Source organism: Dermacentor albipictus, chromosome 8 (assembly GCF_038994185.2).
Source record: "Dermacentor albipictus isolate Rhodes 1998 colony chromosome 8, USDA_Dalb.pri_finalv2, whole genome shotgun sequence".
Classification (NCBI taxonomy): domain Eukaryota; kingdom Metazoa; phylum Arthropoda; class Arachnida; order Ixodida; family Ixodidae; genus Dermacentor; species Dermacentor albipictus.
In genome coordinates, this window is record NC_091828.1 from 20,980,644 (window position 1) to 21,004,285 (window position 23,642).

Genomic DNA, 23,642 nt, shown 5'->3' on the forward strand with positions numbered 1-23,642 from the left:
CCGCGCCTCAGAGGTGGAGCAAGTGAGAGCGATCCAACGCAATTTGATCCGAAATGACCAGCGAAAAGTGCGAACCCACTCCAGATTGACTAGTGAAATTCGAATTTGTTGCCACGGAGCTAGAAATCATGCTCCGAATCGACCAGCAATAAACGTAATAAGCTACGCATTACATGGGGTGCCCAGCTCCGTTTTTTTTTCTCTTAACGTTGATTAGAATGTCAGCTATTCTCGTTTGCACTCTGATCCACACCAATCTCTTCCCATCTCTTAGCGTTACACCTAGCATTCCCCGTTCCACAGCTCTTTGCGTGGTCCTTAACTTGTTCTCAAGCTTCTTTGTCAGTCTCCAAGTTTATGCCCCATATGTTAGCACCGGTAGAATGCACTGGTTGTACATCTTTTTTTTTTTTCTTAATGATAATGGTAAGCTTCCAGTCAGGATCTGACAATGCCTGCCATATGCTCTCCAACCCACTTTTATTCTTCTGTGAATTTACTTCTCATGATCAGGGTCTCCTGTGAGTCATTGACCTAGGTAAACATACTCCTTCACAGACTCAAGAGGCTGACTGGCAATCCTGAACTTTTGTTCCCTTGCCAGGCTATTCATCATTATCTTTGTATTCTGCATATTAATCTTCAACCCCACACTTACACTCTCAATCATTTGTTTTAACTCATCTCCAGCGTTGTCGAACAGGACAATGTCATCTGCAAAGTGAAGATAGCCGAGATATTTGCCATTGATCCTCACTCTTAAGCCTTCCCAGTTTAATAGCTTGAATAGTTCTTCGAAGCATGGAGTGAATAGCATTGGAGAGATTGTGTCTCCTTGTCTGACCACTTATAGATTGTAATATATTGATTAAAAATCTTTTTAACTCTATATTCAATCTATCAATCAAATCCTCTTAGACAGAGAAAAAAGGTAACCGGAATAAAGCCTCACAAACTGCAGCTTGACACAGTCTGACCCCCCCCCCCCCCAAGTTCAATTCGGCAGTGAGCTGCACTGGCCCATGTATAAGGTGGCCTGCCATATGCAAGAAAGGAAAAAAAGTGAGAAAAAAGGAACTAACACAATACATTCAGCCACAAAACAAAGGTTTAGCTAACGAAAACTGCAAAGCCTCAGTTATGAAATGATGCAATGGTAATAAACTCAGGCGCAGACCAAAAAAGAAAAGACAAAAGAAAAGCGTGTCGAAAAGATTGAAAACTGAGAAAAGATAGGCGTGACAGTAAATGCATCTCTCAGCCTTGCACATAAGGCAAGGGGTGCCTTCAACGCCAAGGATTCTTGGAAAAAACTTCACCTTATATTCAAATAAAAATGGTATACCGTGAGGGTCAATAGGTATTGCAGAGAGGCATTAGAGAGAGGCATTACCAATACACTTTGCTGAATTTGCTTCGTTATACTCTATGATTCATTATATCTGATATGCCCACATTTGCTATATTGAGGTTCAAGCGTGTCATTGTGCACTTGCTGTTGGCACTCCCAATGCACAGACAAATTCCACACAGATGACTGTTCTTAGCCATTGAAGAGAAAGATGTTGCAGGAACCCCTACAGATGATTGTCAAAGTAAGCGAATAGCTTACGCAGAGTTGATAAGTTAAATTGACACGCTGGCAATACCTTTCAAGTCCACTGCTGACGTCGATAAATGTCTGATGATGGCAGCACAAAGTATATTTAGGAGGTTTCGGTACAGTAGAACCTTGTTCATATACACGTTTCCGGGGTGGGAAAATGTTAGAAAATGCGTACCGTATTAACTCAAGCTTCTTTACATGATTTTTGTTGGTGGAACTCGACCCTTGCATTACATTTGAATAATGGCGGAATTCGCAAATTATAAAACAAACATCCTAAATTCAGCAGTTTTTAGCGTTACGTTGGCAGCCTGTACCTTTACATCTCAATCCAGTCCATACACTCTAAAAGCAGCTGCACCCTTTGGGGTGTATATTTGCCACCCAACAATAACGTCACCTGTCTTGCGTGCGGTTCATTTCTTGAAAACGCTGCACTCGTTACTTTCCTGTCGAGAATGCTCTGCCATGCTGATAACCTGCATGCCGTTAGTAACTGGGAAGTACCGGGCTCACAGTGTTAAAGAAAGGAAATGTGGGCAAGACAGATTACGACTATTGTGCGGCAAATATACACCCCAAAGGGTGCAACTGTTTTTAAAGTGTAGAGAACTCGACTGAAGTCAAAACTTGTTTTTCTCCTTGGAATCGACGCCATTTTCACTGTACTGGTGACTGGTGTTACAGTTATGATGCTGCGTAAACCTGTGGACTTTCACACTTTGACTCCGATTATTCGATATGATGCCCGCTTCGAGAGACAAGCAATTTTGATAGCCGAGAAGGAGGGAAACTCCGCCATTGCTCGGTTGCTTGACGTCGTTGATTCACAGATGGCAGGACTAGCAGAAGGCCAATTCACAGCCTCTTGGAAGAATACTGGTCCTCATAGCGGCCTGGTACCGCCCCTGAATGAAATGGTCATGCGGCCTCTGTAGATGTACTCAGTGGCATAGCCAGGGAACGGGAGGGAGGGCTACCAAGCTTCAACCTCCCCTCTCCCTGAAAATTTTCAGGCTAGCGCGTCGCCTACAAACAAAGGTGCATATCCTTCGAATGCCCGCCCCAGACAAGCACAGGATAGGACATGCCTTCAGGTAAACCAAGTGCCTGCTCAAGGTAGTCCTCTAAAGTCTTGTTACTACGAATATCACATTAAGGAAGTTTTCAGATTTATGAGTATCTTTAAATACCTGTAAGAATGCCTATACAGTCGAAGCCACTTACAGTTAAAGCTTGTTAATTCGAAATTTTCGATAATTAGAAGTAGCAGCCGCGGTCCATCCAGCAATGTATTGAAAGCAATATGTAACACATCCCACTAATTCACGCTGAAATACACACTGCCACCAATAATTCAAACTCCACGTTACTGTGGATTGTGAGAGTGCTAGCATAGAGAAAGGATTTCAACAAGAGGGGACACTCGGCGAAAAGTGGCGACAGGAAATACATCACGCTAGTATTAACGCTGACCGCTTGCTGTCGCGAGCATTGAAAAAAAAGAGAGAATGTGAAATGAATTCAAGACGTTATTTCTTTTTTTATGCGAAGCATATTACGAGAGCTCAACCCAGCTCCTCAGGCGCGGCGGTGTCGCCTTGAAACCACGTGACACCGTGACGTCACGACAGAGGAGAAGTGGCTTTGGCTCAACTCTTGCAAACCAACTGAAAAAACTAGCACAGAAGAAAAAGCGGCTTTTCAGAGTGGCAAAAAAATGTGGTTTCGCCCCTAAATGGAAGAAGTATTTCACCTGCCTGCGCGAGTACAACAGCCTTCTGAAGCTTTCTAAGAAAAAATTTTATCACCAGGATCTTCTCAATATCATCCGTGTAAACCCGAAAAAATTTTGGAAAATACTCGCACCAAATAGAAATCAGTCGCATAACATTACCATAACTAATCCTAATGGGTCCCATGTTCCAGTTGAAAAGCGTTCTGACGTCTTCAATTCATACTTCTCTTCCGTCTTCACTTCTGAATCTTCCACCAACATTCCTGTTTTACCAAGATTTTGCGGCAATGAAATGCCTCCCATTGATGTAACTGCTGAAGGAATCGCAAGCCTAATCAATAAACTTAACATATCTAGCTCCCCCGGACCTGACAACATACCGGTAAAGATACTAAAAGGCACTAACGTCATTTCTAGCCAGATATTACAAATCATTTTTTCCCAGTCTATAAGCGAGGGTACTATTCCCAAAGACTGGAAACTAAGCAAAGTAACCCCCGTTTTTAAATCTGGTAAGCGCTCCGACCCATCCAACTATCGCCCGATCTCACTTACATGTATTGCCTGTAAACTTTTAGAACACGTCATTTATTCCCAAATAGCTTCCCACCTCGACAGAAATTCTTTTTTCTTTAGCAAACAACATGGCTTTCGTCCAGGCTTATCATGCGAAACACAACTTTTCGAATTCACCACAGATCTCCACCTAAACTTAGATTCTTCATTTCAGACTGACGTAATTTACTTAGATTTTTCAAAGGCTTTCGACCGCGTCCCTCATCACCGACTAGTGTCCAAACTTTCTTGCCTTCATCTCGACCCTCTAATCCTATCATGGATCATTTGCTTCCTGACAGATCGCCTCCAGTTCACCTGTGTTGGCGGTCGCTGTTCAGATACTACCAAAGTAATATCCGGTGTACCACAGGGATCCGTCCTCGGCCCACTCCTTTTTCTAATATACATTAACGACCTCCCAACAGACATATCATCCACAATACGTCTATTCGCCGATGACTGTGTTATTTACCGTCGTGTCACTACTAACACTGACCAATCCATTCTGCAAAATGACCTAAATTCTATTGACAAGTGGTGCTCACGCTGGATGATGGATCTAAATGTCTCCAAATGCAAGTTAATGCATGTATCACGTAAACGCTCTACATCCAAATTTCTATACTCCTTGGGCTCTGTGAATTTATCCGAGGTCGACAGTTACCGCTACCTTGGCGTTATCATCACTAACAAACTAAATTGGTCGAACCACATCCAACAAATAACCGCCGATGCTTCAAGATCCCTTAACTATATTAAAAGATCCCTATCCTTGTCTCCTCCGTCGATTCGTAAACTAGCATATGAAATTTTCATCCGTACCAGGTTAGAATACGCGTCTGCAATTTGGAATCCACATCAAAAGTACTTGACTGACACTTTAGAAGCTACTCAAAATCGTGCCTCCCGCTTTATCTTATCGAATTATGACAACACTATCAGCGTTACTAACTTAAAGTTATCCATTGGTCTACCCCTTTTAGCATTAAGACGCATAATTTCGCAACTCTGCCTATTCCATAAATTGTACTATAACTTTCCTGACCTTCGTTCCTCACTTTTATTTCCACCCATTCGCTCATCACATCGTCTATTCAATTCTTTATGTATCCAACGCCTTCATGGTTCTACAAACGCTTTTAACAAATCCTTCCTTCCCTCTGCAATAGAACAATGGAACTCGCTCCCGGAATCCATTGTTGTAGAGCGAAACCCTTCGAAATTTCGAGAGTTACTAACCACCCATATTTGCAGCTAATCATGCAAAAACCTGTTCTTCTAGTGTCTTTTCAGTTGTTGCCTTTGTCTTTTTGCTTTCTGCATGACTATTCATTCGATGTTTGTATTATTGTTTTGCCTCCCCCTTATGTAATACCCCAAACGGGGCCCTTAAGGGAATAATAAATGATGATGATGATGATGATGGGCTGGGTGGGAATCGAACCAGGGTCTCCGGAGTGTGAGACGGAGACGCTACCACTGAGCCACGAGTACGATGCTTCAAAGCGGTACAAAAGCGCCTCTAGTGAATGCGGTGTTGCCTTAGAAACGAGCTGTTTCTAAGGCTCAGGCCTGCGTCGCTTGCTCAGGCGCACATTTCGTTGCCGCGCCGAACGCTGCGTTGCTCGACGCTCACCGCGTCCAATGCGGGGCGTCCAAGGCGAAGCAGAGTAACGCATGAGTTGTTTCTTCGTCTAGCCGAACCAAATATAGCCAAGCAACAGCAGTTCACCAAGCTAAACAGTGGTTCAACAACTAAAATAAAGGCTAGTATGCTTCGCATCCTGGGCTTAACCTTACCTAAGCCACAGCCATTTTTTTATTGTTTCCTGGCAAAACTAAAAATATTTGCATATAAATTGAATTACACTTTGTGGCTCACTTTTCTTCCGTTGCCTAGCGACAGGCGAACAATGTGCCAGGCGCATGCGTCATTCGTCCGACACACCACTGAAGCGAGCGAGACCGGCTGCGCATCTGAGCGTTGGCCTGTTTGGCGACCCATCTGGCTGTTTTTCTACTCTTGAATTTAGTCTGGTTTGTAGGGCTCCCTGCGAATTCTTGCGTTCCTTCTGCACTTCGACATGGCACCACTGCACTATTGGACTACGGCAAGGTGAGAAATTTTGTTCGACAGTCTGCAACGCATTTCAAGCAATTGGGCTTACGGAGACTTGTGACACAGTTAGCGAAGAACAGCTCGGCTGTCGTGGTGCACTTAAGTTGAATTAATGACTCGTACTGGGAGATGCTTGCAGTGCTTTCTATGAGCCCCAACATTATTTTAACTTACATTGGGAGCTTTTGGGGACGCTGGTCTCGCACAGGGCCCTGTGATGCAATTTTGCGTGCATTGAATCTTACTGCGACAAGTTTTGGGACTTTCTCTAACCCCCAACAATACTGTAACTAATTTCGTTACTTTTCGCGGCACTTTCCAAGCGTAGTGGCCATGCCTGGCGTTGTGACGCTGCTAGCGAAAAGCAGCTCGGCTGTCTGGCGTAGATCTTTCGCCTATACTGAATCTTACTGGGACAAGTTCGTGACACTTTCTCTGACCCCCAACATGATTATAATTAATTTCGTTGCATTTTGGTATAATTTGAAGGCACACTCGCCACGCCTGTCGTGACGCAGCGACAAGCAGCTCGACCATGGTGACAAAGTTAGTTTGGCACATACTGAATCTTACTGCAACAAGTTTGTAACAATTTTTATGGCCCTGCAACAACTTAAACCTTCTTTCCGTGCTCACGCTTGTCGAAAACGTGACGAGCAATTGCAAAGAGCAATAACACGGGAGAGCGTTGCTTGCACCGGCAGAACACCCAAAAGATAACGCCAAGGAACTCAAACACCAAGAACTTGTAACTTGAAAATTCTGTCTTCTGAACGACTGAACACAGGCTTTGCACCTACACATTTGTCTTGAGTGCGAGTAGCGAAAATTCTGCGAGCATCCAGCATGGTCTGGTTGAGGGCTTGGATTGTCGTCACCTCCGTGCATTCGTAGCGTATTATCAGGTCGATTGTAGCCAAGTCTTTTTTGGAAACATGCAGTAGTCCGTGTATTCGTGCTCTTAAAGTGCAGGAAATAAGTCCCGGGAAGAGAGGAATGCTTGGAAATAGGATGTTTTTGTGGTATGTATGGATGTTTTTGTGGTTTGAAATGAGTTGGGTATTTTCTATGCCATGTATGTAAAAGCGAACTGCTTTTGTTTGTAATGCCGCCCATTCACCACTTTTGCAGGTTTCGCCTCTACATGCATTATTCGTATGTGTTAATACCAAAATGACCAAATGCTTGTAATTAACCAAATGTAACCAAATGGCCAAATACCAAATGCTTGTAATTTACTTTTTTTCAGCTGATGTCATCCGGTGGAGGTTCGAATGGGAACTACCGCTGTTTACCTGGTGCCACAATGTTGTAAGAATGCACAAAAAGCCCACAACGACCATTTATATAGAATAAAATAAACATTTCCTCATTTCACAAGGCGTCTTGCATCATTAGGAAATTGCACGTGGCACATATTCAATGGAGGCTTGTAAAGATCGTTTGCAATCCTTTTCACTTAATAATAAAACGATTTCGCACGAAGACTGTGCGCGGCTGAGCTGTAGAAGAGATTTAAAAAAAGCATCGATCAGCGCAGCCGGCATAACGCATACCATTTAGCATTCAAAACGCGCACGTGAAACCGAAACTGGAAGTGTGCCTCAGGTGTTAATGCCGGCGGCTAGGGAAGCTGCAGTCCATTCGGCCACTGGGCTCTATGGGAATGTCCACTCTTGTTGAATCCTTTCTCTATGGTGCTAGTGCACTGCAGCACGTTAGCAACATTGGTGCCGCCGCGCGGCTTTGCTTTTTCCATCTGCGGCCCTTTCTTTAGGCCTGCCTGGAGAGCGGCGCATTTGCGCATGGCCAGGCATGGCCAACACCTCTGTTGCAGGTCGCTTCTCTCACGTGAGGTTCCGCATAAAGCTCAAGGGCTATAGAATTATCGCCGTGCGCCGCATGCTGTATGTGCGAGCGAAAGCATGCAAGGGTGAGCCGGCGAACGTGGCTCAATCTTGCGTGCGCGAGCGAGGAAGACGGGGCAGATGCTCACCCTCTCCTGTCGCGCACGAGGCACGAGGGTGAGGCAGAGGGAGGGGGACGTTCTTCTCCGGCGGCTGCTGCTTAAGGCGCGGCCATGCTGGCACCAAGAAAGAAAAACAAATGGGCATGGGCAGGACATGTAATGAGGAGGGAAGATAACCGATGGTCTTTAACGGTTACGGACTGGATCCCAAGGGAAGGGAAGCGTAGCAGGGGGCGGCAGGAAGTTAGGTGGGCGGATGCGATTAAGAAGTTTGCAGGCACGGCATGGCCACAATTAGTACATGACCGGGGTTGTTGGAGAAGTATGGGAGAGGCCTTTGCCCTGCAGTGGGCGTAACCGGGCTGATGATGATGATGCTGGCACCATACCTTGAAAGCAATCTGCGACGTGGCCAAAGTGCGCGCCTGTGTGGGCCTCATTTCCAAAGTGATCTGTGATGTTTGCAGAGTGCACGTAGTGCCGGTAGCTTCGTATACAATGTGCTTTCTATGTTTCGTTCACGTTGAAGCGAAAGCTGTACAAGGTCAATTCGCTCATTGCTAATGCCGCAATTCCTTACTCCAGCATTTTTCAGCGAGTTTCCGCAGTCATCGAGCGACATGTGTTCATGTTAACCTGTGCGCGTGTGACACCGTACTTGTTAATTTAGTTAGTAAGCAAATGTTTACAAATTTGTACAGCCAGTAAAACTACTATCCTTGTTTTGTATAGATATCTACTAATTTGCTATCACAATCAATGCTTCACTTTTCTGGCGAAACTGCAACATTTTTTCCTGCGAAGTTTATTAAGGTCCTGAGAAGTTTATTGTAACGAGATCCTACTGTAGTTGTATTATTATGCCCCAAGCATGAGAAACTTAACAGAGAATATAGCACCCCCCCCCCCCCCCCCAAATAAGATCCTGGCTACACGCCTGAAAATACTTAATCTCAAACAAGCTTGAAGATGACGTGATCTCATGGGATGACTTATGGAGATAGTTTCGCTTTCGCGAGACTTAGCTCGTCCTGGCACCAAACCCCTCGACATATATGGCCGATAGTGCTCTTGGCACTGATGAGCCTGGCTGAGTGCCAAAAAACAACTGTTTGGGACGCTTTCGGTGTCACGCAAAATATAGCGGAAGTGAAGCTAGCTCCGAAATGGATCGCCCAAGAATACCCCCCCAAGACGACGATAAGTGAAGAGAACTTATTTCCAAACTGTAATTTCTTGAATAAAGGTACCATTTTTTCCATTCATCTCACGTTACAGTCACAGTTTAATTTTCTTGTTTATTTTGTGGTGAATGCAAAGTAGACCCTCGCGTTCAAATTGCGGTCATGTTACATTTGAGTAAATAAGGCACTACCCGGGAAAACGTAAGATCCAAGGTCACAAAATTTGGCAGAATCAATTGTAATTGACATCTACGTAATGTGAACTGTTGCACGAGTCCCTATAGCACAAGGCACCGATGTCTGCCGACCTGCTGAGGCACTAGCGACCAGAGACGGGCAATGTCACTCTTGTGGCTTCGGCAAGCTTGCGTTCGCATTCTTTGAATTCGGCCAGAGTCAGCAGCTCCTTTGGGTGGAGCATTTCGGCAGGAAGTTCTTGCGTGCCCACTCAGCGAGAATCTTTGAGGCCCAAGACGCAAAGGCACGTCTAGTTAGTGGGGCAAGAGTGGCCCATGACACCTACTGTCTTAAGACAGTGATGGGAAATAGAGCTGGTGGGCAATATCAGAATACAATGCCACCAGAGTGAAACATGATGGTCACTTCGTGCCGCTGCAGGCACATTGGGTTATCACCTATTAAAAGCATGCAGTATGCTTCTTATGCCACATGCACTGTGAAAGATTTAAAACAGAACTGAATTCTGGTGTTTTAGGTGATGCCGCTTTAGATGGTTCTGGATTAATTTTGACCACCTGGGGTCCTTTACCGTGCACCCAATGCATTGTACACGAGCGTTTTTGCATTTCGGCTCCATAAAAATGCAGCCCCTGTCGCCAGAATTTCTTCCCACAATGTCGGGTCTAGCAATGCAACACCAAAGCCTACGCCACCATGGCGGCTATGCGAACAGATAGGTGAAAATGCTTATTGCAGTAGGGTTGGTGGCAATACAGCTGTCGAGGGTGACACGTGACAATCCGCGAGGAGATTCACTGGTACTGTAACAGGAAACCGAGGGTGGTGTCATTTTCATGCGATGCAGGTGGGGAAGTACTGCAGGGAAGCTGGCACTGCGGACGCCTACTGCTCTCAGTCACGCGTGCGTTGTGCCTTTTTTTTTTTTTCACATGGGCTCTAGTTGCTAGAAGACATATCACATGATCGCAACTTGGTGACATATTGAAAGTTGGTGCCAGAAGATAATGTTTTTTGGAACGGCATTAAGAGATAAAAAAGAAATTTAACTGTATTGGTAATTTTTTTTTTCTTATCGACCACGAACGTTGGCACCCGAAAATCATGTGAAACCAGGTCGTATCAACAAGGTTTTACTGTTGCTGGCATGACACCATGACGACGGCTGCATACTTATGCTATTCCACTCACTTACTCCAAGGCCAGATACTCCAGTGACCATATGCTTTAAGATAGTGCAGATCACGCACACTGTGGGAGTCAGTCTAAGCGAGGCTTTGGTGCTTTGGTGAGCTGGCAAGATGAAATGGCACATGTCGACAAGAGATGCGTACCAGACTTCGGCGATGAATGCGCCCTGCAACCATCAGCCCAGGTGGCACAACAATGCGACAACAAGCCATAACTGCCATCACCAATCGGAGCATCTAAATCATCAAACGTCAAAACACTCTTATGTAAACGCACATGCATCTTTTGCTCTGGCGAAGAAAGTCCATCCAAGAAAACGGGTGAAAGAGCCAAACACGGCCACATGCTTTACAAATGTTCTCAAACTAACAAAGCTAAACAAAGTGTGACCACAGACATTACATAAACAAATGAAAACAAATGTGACATTATCAAATGAGTAACTGACAAGCTGTGAACTTGTAACATTCGTAAAATTACCGCAGACACGACATGGGGAGGGGGCAGCAGCATGCATGTTTTAAACGTGTGCCCAGTGTTTACCTTTTATAGGACACATAATTTATTAGTGATGATTTATCTTTGAATACAGCGCACAAGCAGCCCCAAATTTGGAAGTGCAGAGACTGACGAGTAAAACACTGTTTTTTATATCCCCGCAACTATTTCAGCAACCTTGCTGTTGCCAAATCCGAAGGCTCCAGGAAGCTGTCAGATCAAAATTGCTTGAAGCAAGTACACCTGCGGTGTACTTCCACCATTAGACGACTTCCAAGTGTATGGTTGTGCTCACTAGCCACACTTTTTCACAAACAGAATTTTTCGTAAAACTTGATGCAAAGTAGTAAAATCATAGAATGGGCACAGATTCGTTAACTTTGTGGAAAACTTGGCGGCAGGTATGGAAATGAGTACCTGCGGCAGTGGATTAGTGGCTATAGAGTTCTGCTAAACATAAGGACATTGGTTCGATCCTCAGTCATGGCAGCCACATTTTAATGGTAGCGGCATAAATAAATAATGTTATTAGATTTAGATGCACACACACATATATATAAAACCCAGCTCGATGAACACTCGTTCGGTGTTTCTGAAAGCCAATGTGTTGCTTTGGTTTGTTAAGCCTCAATTTCCTTCCAGATAACAGAAAACCTGCCACTATGGTTGACTTACTGATCACAATCTGTGTTGGCAATGCCAACACATGACATTACGAACAGGCTAACCAACCACCGTTTGGTCTGCATTGCCTACATGCGACAAAAAATTAAATTATGGGGTTTTACGTGCCAAAACCCCTTTCTGATTATGAGGCATGCCGTAGTGGAGGGCTCCGGAAATTTCGACCACCTGGGGTTCTTTAACGTGCACCTAAATCTAAGTACACGGGTGTTTTCGCGTTTCGCCCCCATCGAAATGCGGCCGCCATGGCCGGGATTCGATCCTGCGACCTCGTGCTCAGCAGCCTAACACCACAGCCACTGAGCAACCACAGCGGGTTACATGCGACAACGCCAGGACAGAGACCAACAGGGAGAGGCTCACCGTTCACGACCTTTGGCCGACTTGGAAAGCACCTGCAGCTGCTGCTGTTGCACCAGCTTCTGCCGCTCACGGCTCCGCATGTTGCGTTGCTGAAAAACCACCAGATGGTCAAGTGACAAATTCAAGGCGGATGACAACAACACAGCAGTTCTACTACAGGAAATACAACTGCTACAGGTTGATGCTGGCATAGCTTCCAGTTCTGCTTCTCCTTTTTATTTCTGTGCTTCCTCAGTGGCTTTCATGGCTTCATTGTCTGTTGGATTCATACGGTTGTGAAGATCGAGCCCCTCAGTTCCTCTTCTTCCCATTCTTGCCACATGCATTTATTTATTTATAGCACCCTCTATTTATAGTACCGTCTACAGTACCCCCTATTTATAGTGTGTTACAGAAGGGAGGTGGTAAATATGGGAAGGTTGTTAACTCTTTCGTTACCGCGAGAAAATGGCCGTTTTTCATAGGTCTCGGAAGAAATTTTTTTGTCAGTACAAATAATATTCCAGAACACATTGCAGCATGCCAAATTGCACATAATGAAATGCTCTTTCCAAAAACATAAGTTACAAAGCAAACAATTTATTAGGGAACATACAAAAAATTCGGAAAAGTGCCATTTTTGTGGCGAGTTGATAAAAACAAGAAAGAAAAGGCACAATATCTATATACACATTATTAAGAAAGAAAATTTAGAATATACATTTTGAAGATCAATGACTCAGGAATACTGTCTAAAAAAATTAATTCTCTGTACCGCGCCGTTCTTCAGCTACATAAAAAAAACTAAAGACCGGGAACAGCTTCAGCGCTCGTGCCATGCGGTGAAGCAGTTGCGCGTTTTCGTGAGGCACAGGTGCACTTCGCAGTTTTCGCAGAAAACGTTTGTCTTTTGTTCGATTTTGCGTTCCTGATAGCACATCCTGCAGTTTCGCCTTTTCGGCATCTTTTGCGGATGGTGCGGCACTTCTTTTGGGACAGGATGTACTCTGGGAACCTCTTCATCATCAAGCTCGAGCAGCTGTTGGATGAGCTCCATCCGAAAAGAAAGTTGGTCGAAGTGGGCGCTCCTCTGCAATTCCGGTGTTGAGAGGTGTTGCTGGCGGTGCTCTTGAAAAAGAATGAAGCTATTCACAACAGCCATGTCAATACAATGAAAGAAGAGCGTCTTCCACCACCTCACGCACTTCATCAAAACGTTATAGGATGCAATCAGCTGATCGGACTTATCAACTCCAAGCATCCCGGAATTATAGTCGTCAATCAGCACCGGCTTTTCGATTGGGATGATAGTCCACACGCCGCCTCTTCTCTCTTTCCTTGTGGCTGTAACATGCCTGTTGGCAGTGTGCGCTGTTGACATCATGTGAACAACCTTCCTGTCCTTCCATTGCAAATACAGGATGTTGTTCCGTCGGAGCCACCGAACATCACCTCTCTTCGCCTTTTTCTCCCATGACACGTCCTTCAATTCAGATGGGAAGCACCGACGATCTTTACGTGTCGTGCCACAAGCGAGGGTTTTGCGATTTAGCAGGTGAGCAAAGAGAGACGCAGATGTGTAAAAGTTGTCCATGTAGATAACATATCCTTGATTGAGGTATTTATCGCACAGTTGTGTCACCACATCAAATGCTAGTCCACTTGCACTAGCTGTTTCCCGTTTGCCTGCGTACACATAAAATTGAACGGAATAGCCAGTCTGCGAATCAGCAAGCACCCACAATTTATATCCCCACTTTACAATTTTGTCCCGCATGTATTGCCGAATACCCGATCTTCCTTTTGATTTGACCATTCTTTCATCCACAGAGAGGTTCCGCGCAGGTTGAAAAAGTTCTGCTGATGTAGTGTTGACGTGTTGCAGAAGCCACAATACGCGGTGCAGCCTGCCGTGCGTAGCTACAGTAGTCGCCTCCGGATCAGTGACACTTAGGAAGCGCAGAAGTGCAGAAAACCGTCTCCTTGGCATAACGTTCCGAGGAAGAAGCCCTGAAAAAAGCCTACTGGTATTCCAGTAAAGGTGGATGCGTGGCACGTTCACAATGCCCATATAAATGAGCAGTCCAATGAACTTCACTAGTTCGTCGGGAGTCACTTCCTTCCACGACCCATCTCTTTCAGCATAGCTTGGAAGCTCCAAAATATGCATCCAAGCATATTTATTCGTGTTCTTGCAGATAGTATTTATTACTTCTGCGGTGAAGAACAGGAGGAAAAAATCGCGCGCCGTTGTAAAGCGTCTTGCGCTGCTCCGAAGTGCTGGGCCGAGATGTGCTCCGGGCGGCCTTGTTGGCGTGAACTGAAGTTTCTTCACAGCCGGTGGCAGCACATCCTGGCCTAGCGACGTACGGACCCTGCAGATAGCAAGAATAGCTCTAAGCTTGTGCACAAAGGTCGGCAGATAAGCGCGCGCGACGCCGGTGACTGCTCAAGGCTGTAAAGGTAACTCACCGGTGAGCAGCTGCGGATGTCCCGGGCTGACTCGAAACATCGTCGCCGTCAGAGCTTGAAGCAGAAGTACTGTCATCTTCGGACTCGAAGCTCGAATCCTCGTCACTAAAATCAGGTGCGGGTGAAGAATACTTTCGAGCAGAACGCTTTCCGCGCGGCGCAGTTGCGTCCGACGACGACGCCATGGCAGAGACTGGAGCGACTGGCGTTGTTGCGATAGTAACACCGGATGCGGCCCTCTGGCGGATTTAACAAGAGAAGCGAAACCAAAACTGCTGCAAACTGGCTGTAAAGGCTAGGTATACATGTTGGACATGCGGCGGACCTTCAGGAATGCGTTTTCGTGGAATAAAACCACCCGGACTCCAAGTCAAAGCTCACTAGTGAATACCTGGCGTCATTTTCGGGTAATTATCCCCACTCAACGCCGCCAGATAACAAAGCCGACAATATGATTCGATATTTGACTTGCTGGGAGCCTTTTGATCACAAAAATTTGACGCTAATGCTGAATTACCACGAGTGGCAGTATTTTTTCTCAAGCGCGGCCGCCACGCCCCCTTTTGCAACAACACGCGCACATTAGTTCTCAAAAAGGCGCATCAAAAATCAGAACGTCGCCAGAGCGGGAAAATTTAAACTGGTTCTACAAGTGCACTGCCTAGACTAACCACTGGATGGCGCTAGCTGCACGAGAAACGATTCCAACATGTCGAAATCGGCCGTTTAAAGCATCGATCACCGGTGATCGATTTGAATAGGCGTGGTAACGAAAGAGTTAAGCTTCAGCATTTAAGAGCCAACCTGCCAGCTTTAATATTCGATAAAATGCAACAGTTGAAAGCCCTAAAAACTGTCTAATTACTCAAGGAGCTGGCTGTATTATTAAAGGTTTGTAGGCTTCGTTTCACAGGGACATTGTAAACAGGCACTCTACCCAAGAATGATATGTCCCACAGACAAACAGATGCTTAGGAAGTTTGTTCATGTAATGGACACTAATGTTTCAGCTGCCATAACGCATCTGTTCTGTAAGTTGATGTTAGTGCAACACAGGTAGTGTCTGCACAGCCAATCAGTCTGACAAATCAAGCTATGAATGATCGAGCAGCAACTGCGGTTGCATTCTCAAAAATAGTTTTGCTCTAAACTAGGACTCAAATGAAAAATCGCCAAATGGCTGGTGTCAGCACAAGTCTAAATAAACTAACGATTGACACAATATACCTCCTTCCTGTTGTGTTTGTATCGTCTGTTTTCAGCTGAAAGTAAATGCAGACACTGAAAACATTACTCAGGCAGTTTGCATCCAAAATGACACCTCAGAAATAAATCCCAAGCCTACAGTTTGTATTCACAAATTTTTTTCCTACTTAAATAATTTAATGTAAATAATTAAATATTCCCCTTTCTTTTTTTTTTTCCTTTTCACGTTTCAAAAGTTTGCTTGTGTGCAGGACAACACTCGTGCGTAATGGACATTGGGAGAAGCATAGCCCGCGAACTCGAGGCTCAGGAGGCCAATTCAAATTCTTTACTAGCTTACGCTCACATAAAATACCACTACTAATTTCAGAGTTCCTGGTGAGGCAGGAAACAACACGAAATAACCAAGAATGAAATTTTTGTTCTATGGCATAATGCATTTCCATCATTAGTGTAGGGCATGCATCAAGTAGGTGTCAATGCTACAACACATGCATACACAAAGATCAAGTGGGGGAATAAAGATTGAAGCACGTGTTACTTTACATTTCATGACACGCAAGTCTGATGTGCTCGCACATCTTACAAAATGAAATTCCCTGCATTGCTGGCCAGGTTTAAGGTCAAGCTGACTAAAGACTCTTTACAGCAAGAACTTCTTCCACAGTGTTCATGTGAGATGCCAATATCCCATATATTGTGCTAATTTCTATTGGTGGGCCTCAGCTAACTATTTAAAGGAGCACTGCAATACTTTTAAATACGGCTTGCAATCTGTAGACAGTGCAGCTGTGCACACGTGAACCTAATATTATTCCTCTAGATGTAGCTGGGAGCCCACAATCTCACATACAACACAAACAAACAAATAAAAGATAGCTTTCTCTTTCCTTCCGTGCCTTTGATGTGATAAGCCCGGCCAACAGTCGACAGATGCAAGTGAGTGGGTTATTGTTCATGATCGCGAGTTTACAGCGGCACATGAAGACTCCTGTAACCCTCTAGCAATTGAGAAACGGGATGGTTGTCAATGTGTCTGGCCCGTCCTTGTCATCTCTTTAATGACAACATCATCTCTTGTCCTTGTCATCTCTTTCTTGGACATCAACTTTGAAGGGTTACCACAGGTGCACCACAGGAGGAAGAAAAAGGAACAAAGATGCGACAAGCAGGACAGTGCCATCCGTGCTGCCCCAGCTGAAAGGAAACGTGCTTAGGGGGAATGGGCGAGGTAGGCATGGCACTCTCGGCATTGCACTCCTGTGTGTCCTCAGTTTTGAAAACATGTTTGCAGGTCCTTTTGAGTGGACACTGCCAATCCACGAATCGCTCAGAGGAAATGCTGCTCACCTGGTTCATACGGAAGCGGCCACGTTGGTGCATTGGCTTGTGCATGCGTGTGGTGTCCACCAGCTGGAAGGTGCTCTCGTCTTCGTCATGGTAGTATGCGTACTGAGTGCCCGACCCAAATTGCGATGAGTACTTGTCTGCAATGATGGAGGGTAAGGTCACAGAAGAGGCAAGCGGACGTGCGGGGAAATGCGCAAAAGTCTGCAAGGCACTCGGCTAATGTGGCCAGACCCCAAGATGGGACAGGAGGAATATGTACTGAGCAAATAAATGGGCTAAAAGACTCAGTGAGCAGCGGGTTCGCTGCTGCGACATTGAATTTTAGTGACTAGCTTAGAGAAACACTACGTAGAAACAACAGATCAGTTCAGACTCGTAAAGCATTCTTAGACAAAACTGTATTTTCCTTTAACTCATTGCAAGAGATTTACTACTAGAAGAGAAAATAAAGGCTAAAAGTCCCATTTCCTTAATTTCGCATTGTGATGCCAGCACTGCATGTCAGTGCGACATCATGGATTTTGATGTTTTTTTTTTTCTCTATCCTCAGTCTCACATTCTTTAGAATACCGCATAGTATGTCTATAGAGAAATTAAAGAAATTAAATAGGGGCAAGCAGACATTGTCAAAAGTCATGTTGTCACAGCAAGCTGTTGCAGGAAAGCACCTTTTGTTTTTGTTTTTTGCACCTATACTGGCTTATAAAGCCTACTTTCATGGTAAACACAGCCTTATGGCCTATTGTCCAACATAACTTACAAACAAATGTTCTTGTGGCTCAATGTACCTTTAGTATCCCTTTAATTTCCTTTCCGTATGGAATGCTACCAACTTGGGATGTGGTAAGTTTGCATTGCCTTTTGGCAATCTAATGAGATGACTGCCTGTGTGCGACTATTGTTGTGTGCATACGCTAACATTCTGGGACACAGCAGCTCTCTAATACACACCCTCAGGCATAATAAGCTTCACTCTCAGTGCAGTGTCCTGCAAAAGCTACAGTGTTCAAGTCTTTCATACATATTGTCCCATAGCAATCTGCTATGCAATGTAACGTAACATCTCAATGGGACTCTTGAGGTATTAATAAATAGATAAATAAATAAAGAAATATAGTGTATACATGTGCACCTTCAGCACACCGTTGGGCAATGGCTTTAATTACAGAGCACTGAAAGTAGGCTAGTATGGCACCAGCAAAAAAACACACACACACACACACACACACACACACACACACACACACACACACACACACAGAATGAAAGAAAAGAAAAAAAGAATGTGTGCTCCCAAGGTGGCATAATCCCATTGCCTGTAAAGTTGTACAAGCCAGCGTACTAGCAATTCTTAAGAGAAAACAAACGAGACGGATGCAGGTCTGAAGTGCGTGAGCTTGAGTTAATTAGCGCAATCATAACAGCACACGTAGGTGTCGCGTCACCAGATTAAAACCGGCAAAAGAGGTTTAATGAAGCGCAGTTGGTAAGCACGACGAAAGTGTCGTGCGAGACGATGCCAAACAGCATCGCCACGCTTCGCGAACAAGGTTCTTAGCGTGGCACCAGCCGATCAGTAATAACTTCGCATCGAGCAAGCTTCGTTAGTGGGATCGCGTTGACGATTCGCACACCAGGCGGCTGCGGTACAATGACCCGACCGCACTCCACGACGCTAGTGCTCGCTTCACAGAACTGCGGAAACCTCGGCCCGGAGTGGTAATATCCGCACTTCACAGCGATCGCGTGTTGGACGGTAAAGATGTTCACAGAGACGGTGCGTCACTTCAGCGATGCACGGAATGTGTCGCACATCACAACACCTCATTCAGACAGAGGAAAAAACTCACTGGCCGCTCTCCTGTCCTGATACGTGGTTCCCGTCCAGTCAGCCACCTGCGCAAACGTACGCGAGGCCCGTCAAACACGGAGCACATGCGACGACGCATCGCGATCGGCGACCGCAAGAGGCCGGCTGTAAACGTGTGGCGAGCATGCCGGCGGCACTTCGCTAAGCCTCACCTTGCCGAGACGGTCGCTCTTGGCGAACGGCTGGTACGGCATGTCCTGGTATTTCTGAGGTATGGCGCAGGGACCCCATCCATTGGGGTTGTCCTGTATCGGCGGCAGCACGAAGCGAGCCGTCATTGTGGACGAGGAGTTTCTGTTGCACCCGGTGTCGGCTACCATATGCGTCAAGCCGTATGCCAAGGAAAGCGGGCCGCTAAGCGGAAGTTGTGGGCTGCAGCCGTTTCGGACGACCGGAAGTCGGGGTTGCCTTCAGGTCGCGGATAAATGCGAGAAATGATGCGAAAAACAGAACCGAAACTGAACCACGAAACTGATTTTTTTTTTTTTCGCCGTCTTGCGTAGAGTTTCTCACTACGTTACCTAGAGGGAAATCTGGCGCTGCGGTATGAGCGGGAATGCCCATAGAGTTCCAGTAATTACTACAGGGAACTGTGGCACTGCAGTCGTTGTACCACTAAAACCCCTCAATCTCCCAAAGTAGTGCCATTCGCTTTCCTCCTCCGCTCGGCGCGGCCTCGACGGTGGCGCCGCCGGTGGTGGGCCTGCCGTAGCAGACGACGGCTAACACGATACGGGAGGAAATCCGCAGAAAAGTTCGTTCGAGCCCTGCGGAGCAGTTTTTTCAATCGAGATCTTTCTTCGTCAGTCGGTAACTGGCCTTTAGAATTTCGTCTTGGAATTGCGGAAGAAATAGAGAAAATTACCATTATTCAAGGAGTATTTAAGGCGTGAAGCGCGCGACGTTGAGAGTTCGTGTTGCTGAAACACGACGCAAGCACGCGGTGTACTCAAACACGCGCGTAATTACCAAAGTTTCAGGTGTTGACAGCGTGAAAGTATGTGTACGTGGTTTCGTAGGTTCATTCACGTACCTGCAGGACACTTTTGTTCGGTCGGCGCGTGGGAGATTCCGGCTGTGTGCGGTCAGCAATGCCTGGTAACTAGGGCCGTTTTTTTCATTGCGGGCTGCTTTGGTAATCGTGACGATATATTGTTTTTTTTTACAAGTACTGCTCCAGGAGGGCACATGTAATGGCTAACGGGGGCCTCTGAAGAGCACGTAACATTACACTAATGCAGGCGTCGCAGGGAGTGTTCGCATACAAAATTGGCTGTCCGCGATCTTATACCCCCTTGCCATGCACAGGCTTCGGAGAGCCCCATCCAGCCCTGGTTCTAGCTTTGGTGTTCCCATTGCCGCTTTGGTGCCCTGGAGGCGCCGTCAATAATACGAAATAATGACAAGTTGTTACAACTAGTAAATAAAATTTTGTTGAAGAAATACAATCGCGCCGAGGCGCCAACTTCTAAAGCAGCGCTAGCGCACGAGTATTATGAAACGCCGACGAGTAATTTACCGACCCACGTACGACTCTACGATCAAAGTGCACGTTAAACATCCCCAGGCGAGCTAGATAATGTTATCCGGAGCCATCCACTACGACCTCATAGCTTTAGTCGCTTCGGGACGTTAAAAACGTTAATCACCACAAACCAAATCAATACATGCGGGCGTACATTCGAAGCTAAGACTGCGTCGTAATTCATAGTGAGCCTTGCAAAAGCGTCCAGAATGTGCTAACATTTGGTGGAGCTCATAACACACCCTGAATAAAGTCGCTTTTATGTCACAGGCCAGCTGCAGATGCGTGCATTTCACCGCAGGACGAAACTACATGAAACAAAGAGAGCACATTCGAAAAAAAAAGTCAAACAACGCGCTAAAAACCACGCAGAGCATGAACACACACTTTTTCGAAGCGGAAGGCGTGAACTAGGCTCAAAATAAGAGGTTGTGAGTAGCCGTGGCCCTTACTTCACTAAGCCGTGCGTTCTTTGCCACTTCCTCGAAGTCAGCCCGCCCGATCCTGCGACTCCCCACTTCTTTTTGCGTAGCGCCCGCCGGACGGCAAAGCAAAAAACTTTTTGCCCTCGCTGTGTCTGTTGCGGCAACCGAAGGCGCAGCAGCATGGCATCGCAATTTTATGTTCTCGGCTCTGCACATTCTATTACGCTAACGCACTCCGTCAGTCCGCCTGCCGTACTTTCGTCGCGCAGGCCCAACAATGGAGGTCGGCGCACGCTGGAAAGAAAAAATATACAAGAGCGCGGCGCCTGCTCCGCGCTGGAAAGAAAAAAATATACAAAAGCGCGGCGCCTGCTTCCACGTGACACAGATTGGCCAATGGGGGAGCGAAGGAGGCTGGGGAGACAGGAGGCGTGGATAGCGTGGAGGAGGACGCGCCAGGGTGAGCGGGGTGTCGGCAGTGGCGTAGCTAGGTCGTCTGGCACCCGGGGCCCATAGGTCTTCTGTCACCCCCCTCTCCGGGTGTAGCCGGCGGAAAGAGGGGTGCCTTCAGACGTATATGACACCCCCCCCCTCACTGGCCCCTTGCACCCGGGGCCCACGGCCCCCCGGCCGGCCCCCCCTGTTGCTACGCCACTGGGTGTCGGAAAGAAGAATGGCGCTACTTTTGAAAAATCGAGGGGCTTTATGTACCACTATAGCCTCTTGATAATTTGAAACAGTTTTGAAAGTAGCGACACTCTCCTCCTCGCGGCGCTTTTCTCCTCGATTCTCCTCGCCCGCCGGCTCCGCAGGGCACGCTTTTTCTCCTTGGTTCCCACGGACCATGCCACGGACCACAGCATTCTATGGAGGCGTGTAATTTTCGGCCAGTTGCGCGCCCCAGTGGTGTTGAAAATATTGGGATATGCTGATAACAGCATCGATAATGCTGAAGGCAACGTTTATGAGGAGGTTGGTATTTTCTTAAAGCGGTTAGAAAAGGAGCTTTGAGGCGAGTTCTACACTCCAGCCAATTTTTCTGCCACATTATGAGATGCTCTACTTAGTGCGTCTGATCTAGTATTGCTTGTGGCACATCCCTTTGTTTGTGGTTTATTAAACGAAAGCCTTAAATCACTGTTAGGTCGCGTTGTGCGAATATCACATGACCGAAATAAGGCTGGAAGTGAACCAAAGCATGTGCAGCCGTGTAAAGAGATGATTACTAATTAGCAAAGTTACGTAATAATTGATTAGTGATTGGATTAATGGCGTTTTTCACTGGCCGATCTGGAGCGGCCGCCGAAATCCTCGAGCGAGCGCTCGGGTTTCGCGAATCCGAATCGGCCAGCGGAGCGCAAAAATGCTCCGTGGGGGATCACACAGGAAGTCTGCGTGCACGTCGCACAAACCGGTTCCGGAAACCATGCCCGACTTCTGCTCTGTACGTTTCCACGGCAACCAAACTCACCGTCTCCCGTGCGTAATTTTACCACGGCAATCGCAGAGTCCGTCATTTCCATGTCGCGCCCGCAAGGATTATGCATGGACAACGTGCATAGAAGGCTTCGTACAGCACCTGCGTCACCTAGTAATCGCTGTCGTCCGAGCTCTCATCGCTAAACGCGAGCTCTGCAGCAGTACAGTGAACTACAATATGTTCTAGTTCACTGTAGCAGCAGCAACGAACGCAGCCATTTTGCGAAGCAACACAATGTTGTGCGTACCGTAGAGTTTCCTACAAAAATTGTGCGTACCAACCGGTACCGATTTCGCTTGAAGACGGAAGTGACGCGAGCTATTTCCGCCCGAATCCTCACCTCGGCGGCGGAGCAAGTGAGAGCGATCCGTCGCGGAGCGAGTTGATCCGAAACGACCAGTGGAACGCGCGAACCCTCTCCAGTGAAATTCGGATTCGTTGCCGCGGAGCAAGAAATCCTGCTCCGAATCGTCCAGTGAAAAACGCGATAAAATGAATTCAGGTGCATTAATGATAATTAAGGTGGATTAAAGTCGATGAAGGTGGATTAGTAAATGAAGGGGGATTGAAGTGATTGAATAAGGATTCGGGTGGATTAAAGAGGATTAAGGTCATTAAGGATGATTAGGGTGGTTTTAATCTCCAATCGGTTTTAATACTCCATCAAGCCTAATTCACCTGAATCCACCTTAATGCTCCCTTATCCACCTTAATCCTCTTTCATACACCTTAATCCTTCTTCATTCATATTATCCTTCCCTGCTTGAAAAACCACCCCTTATGTATAATGCAATAATGTATGTTGTGTAAGTAATGTAATAACAAAGAACCAATATTATAATATTCTTTCTTTGTTTCCTTCTCCCCCCCACTGTAATGCCTACGGGCGCTGTGGGTATTGTGATAAATAAATAAAATAAAACTGGGCGCTGTGGGTATTGTGATAAATAAATAAAATAAAACTGGGCGCTGTGGGTATTGTGATAAATAAATAAAATAAAACTGAACTGAATTAAAGTAACTAAAGGAGGATTATAAGGTCGATTAAGGAGTATTAAGGAGGATTAGGGTGGTTTAAAGTCCATAAAGGTGGATTAAAGCGCATTAAGGAGGATTATCATGGATTAGAGTGCATTAAAGTGAACGAGAGGATTAAGGTCCATAAGGAAGGATTAAGGTGGATTATGGTGAACTAAGGTACGTTAAGTTGGATTAAGGTGGCTGAAG

The 23,642-nt window shown here is 46.1% G+C and overlaps 3 protein-coding genes across 3 annotated transcripts in view; 1 reads left to right on the forward strand and 2 right to left on the reverse strand.

Annotated features, from left to right (window-relative positions):
* The window catches only part of eIF3d1 (eukaryotic translation initiation factor 3 subunit d1), a 59,699-nt gene extending 40,330 nt beyond the window's left edge, over positions 1 to 19,369 (reverse strand). Inside the window, exons 1-4 of the mRNA XM_070523119.1 lie at positions 19,138 to 19,369; positions 18,966 to 19,011; positions 17,116 to 17,252; positions 12,109 to 12,197 (exon numbers count right to left, since the gene is read on the reverse strand). Coding sequence (XP_070379220.1) covers positions 12,109 to 12,197; positions 17,116 to 17,252; positions 18,966 to 19,011; positions 19,138 to 19,305 — 440 coding nt within the window. The 5' untranslated portion in view covers positions 19,306 to 19,369. The remainder of the gene's footprint in view (positions 1 to 12,108; positions 12,198 to 17,115; positions 17,253 to 18,965; positions 19,012 to 19,137) is intronic.
* LOC139048660 (uncharacterized) overlaps positions 1 to 23,642 on the forward strand; it is a 384,154-nt gene that overhangs the window by 147,664 nt on the left and 212,848 nt on the right. The gene's annotated exons all lie outside the window — the stretch shown is intronic.
* Positions 12,668 to 14,929, reverse strand: LOC139048646 (piggyBac transposable element-derived protein 4-like). Its single transcript, XM_070523120.1, has 2 exons — positions 14,560 to 14,929; positions 12,668 to 14,462 (listed from the first exon to the last, which is right to left on the reverse strand). Exons 1-2 carry the CDS (start codon positions 14,742 to 14,744, stop codon positions 12,911 to 12,913), a joined length of 1,737 nt encoding a protein of 578 aa, XP_070379221.1. The 5' UTR covers positions 14,745 to 14,929; the 3' UTR covers positions 12,668 to 12,910.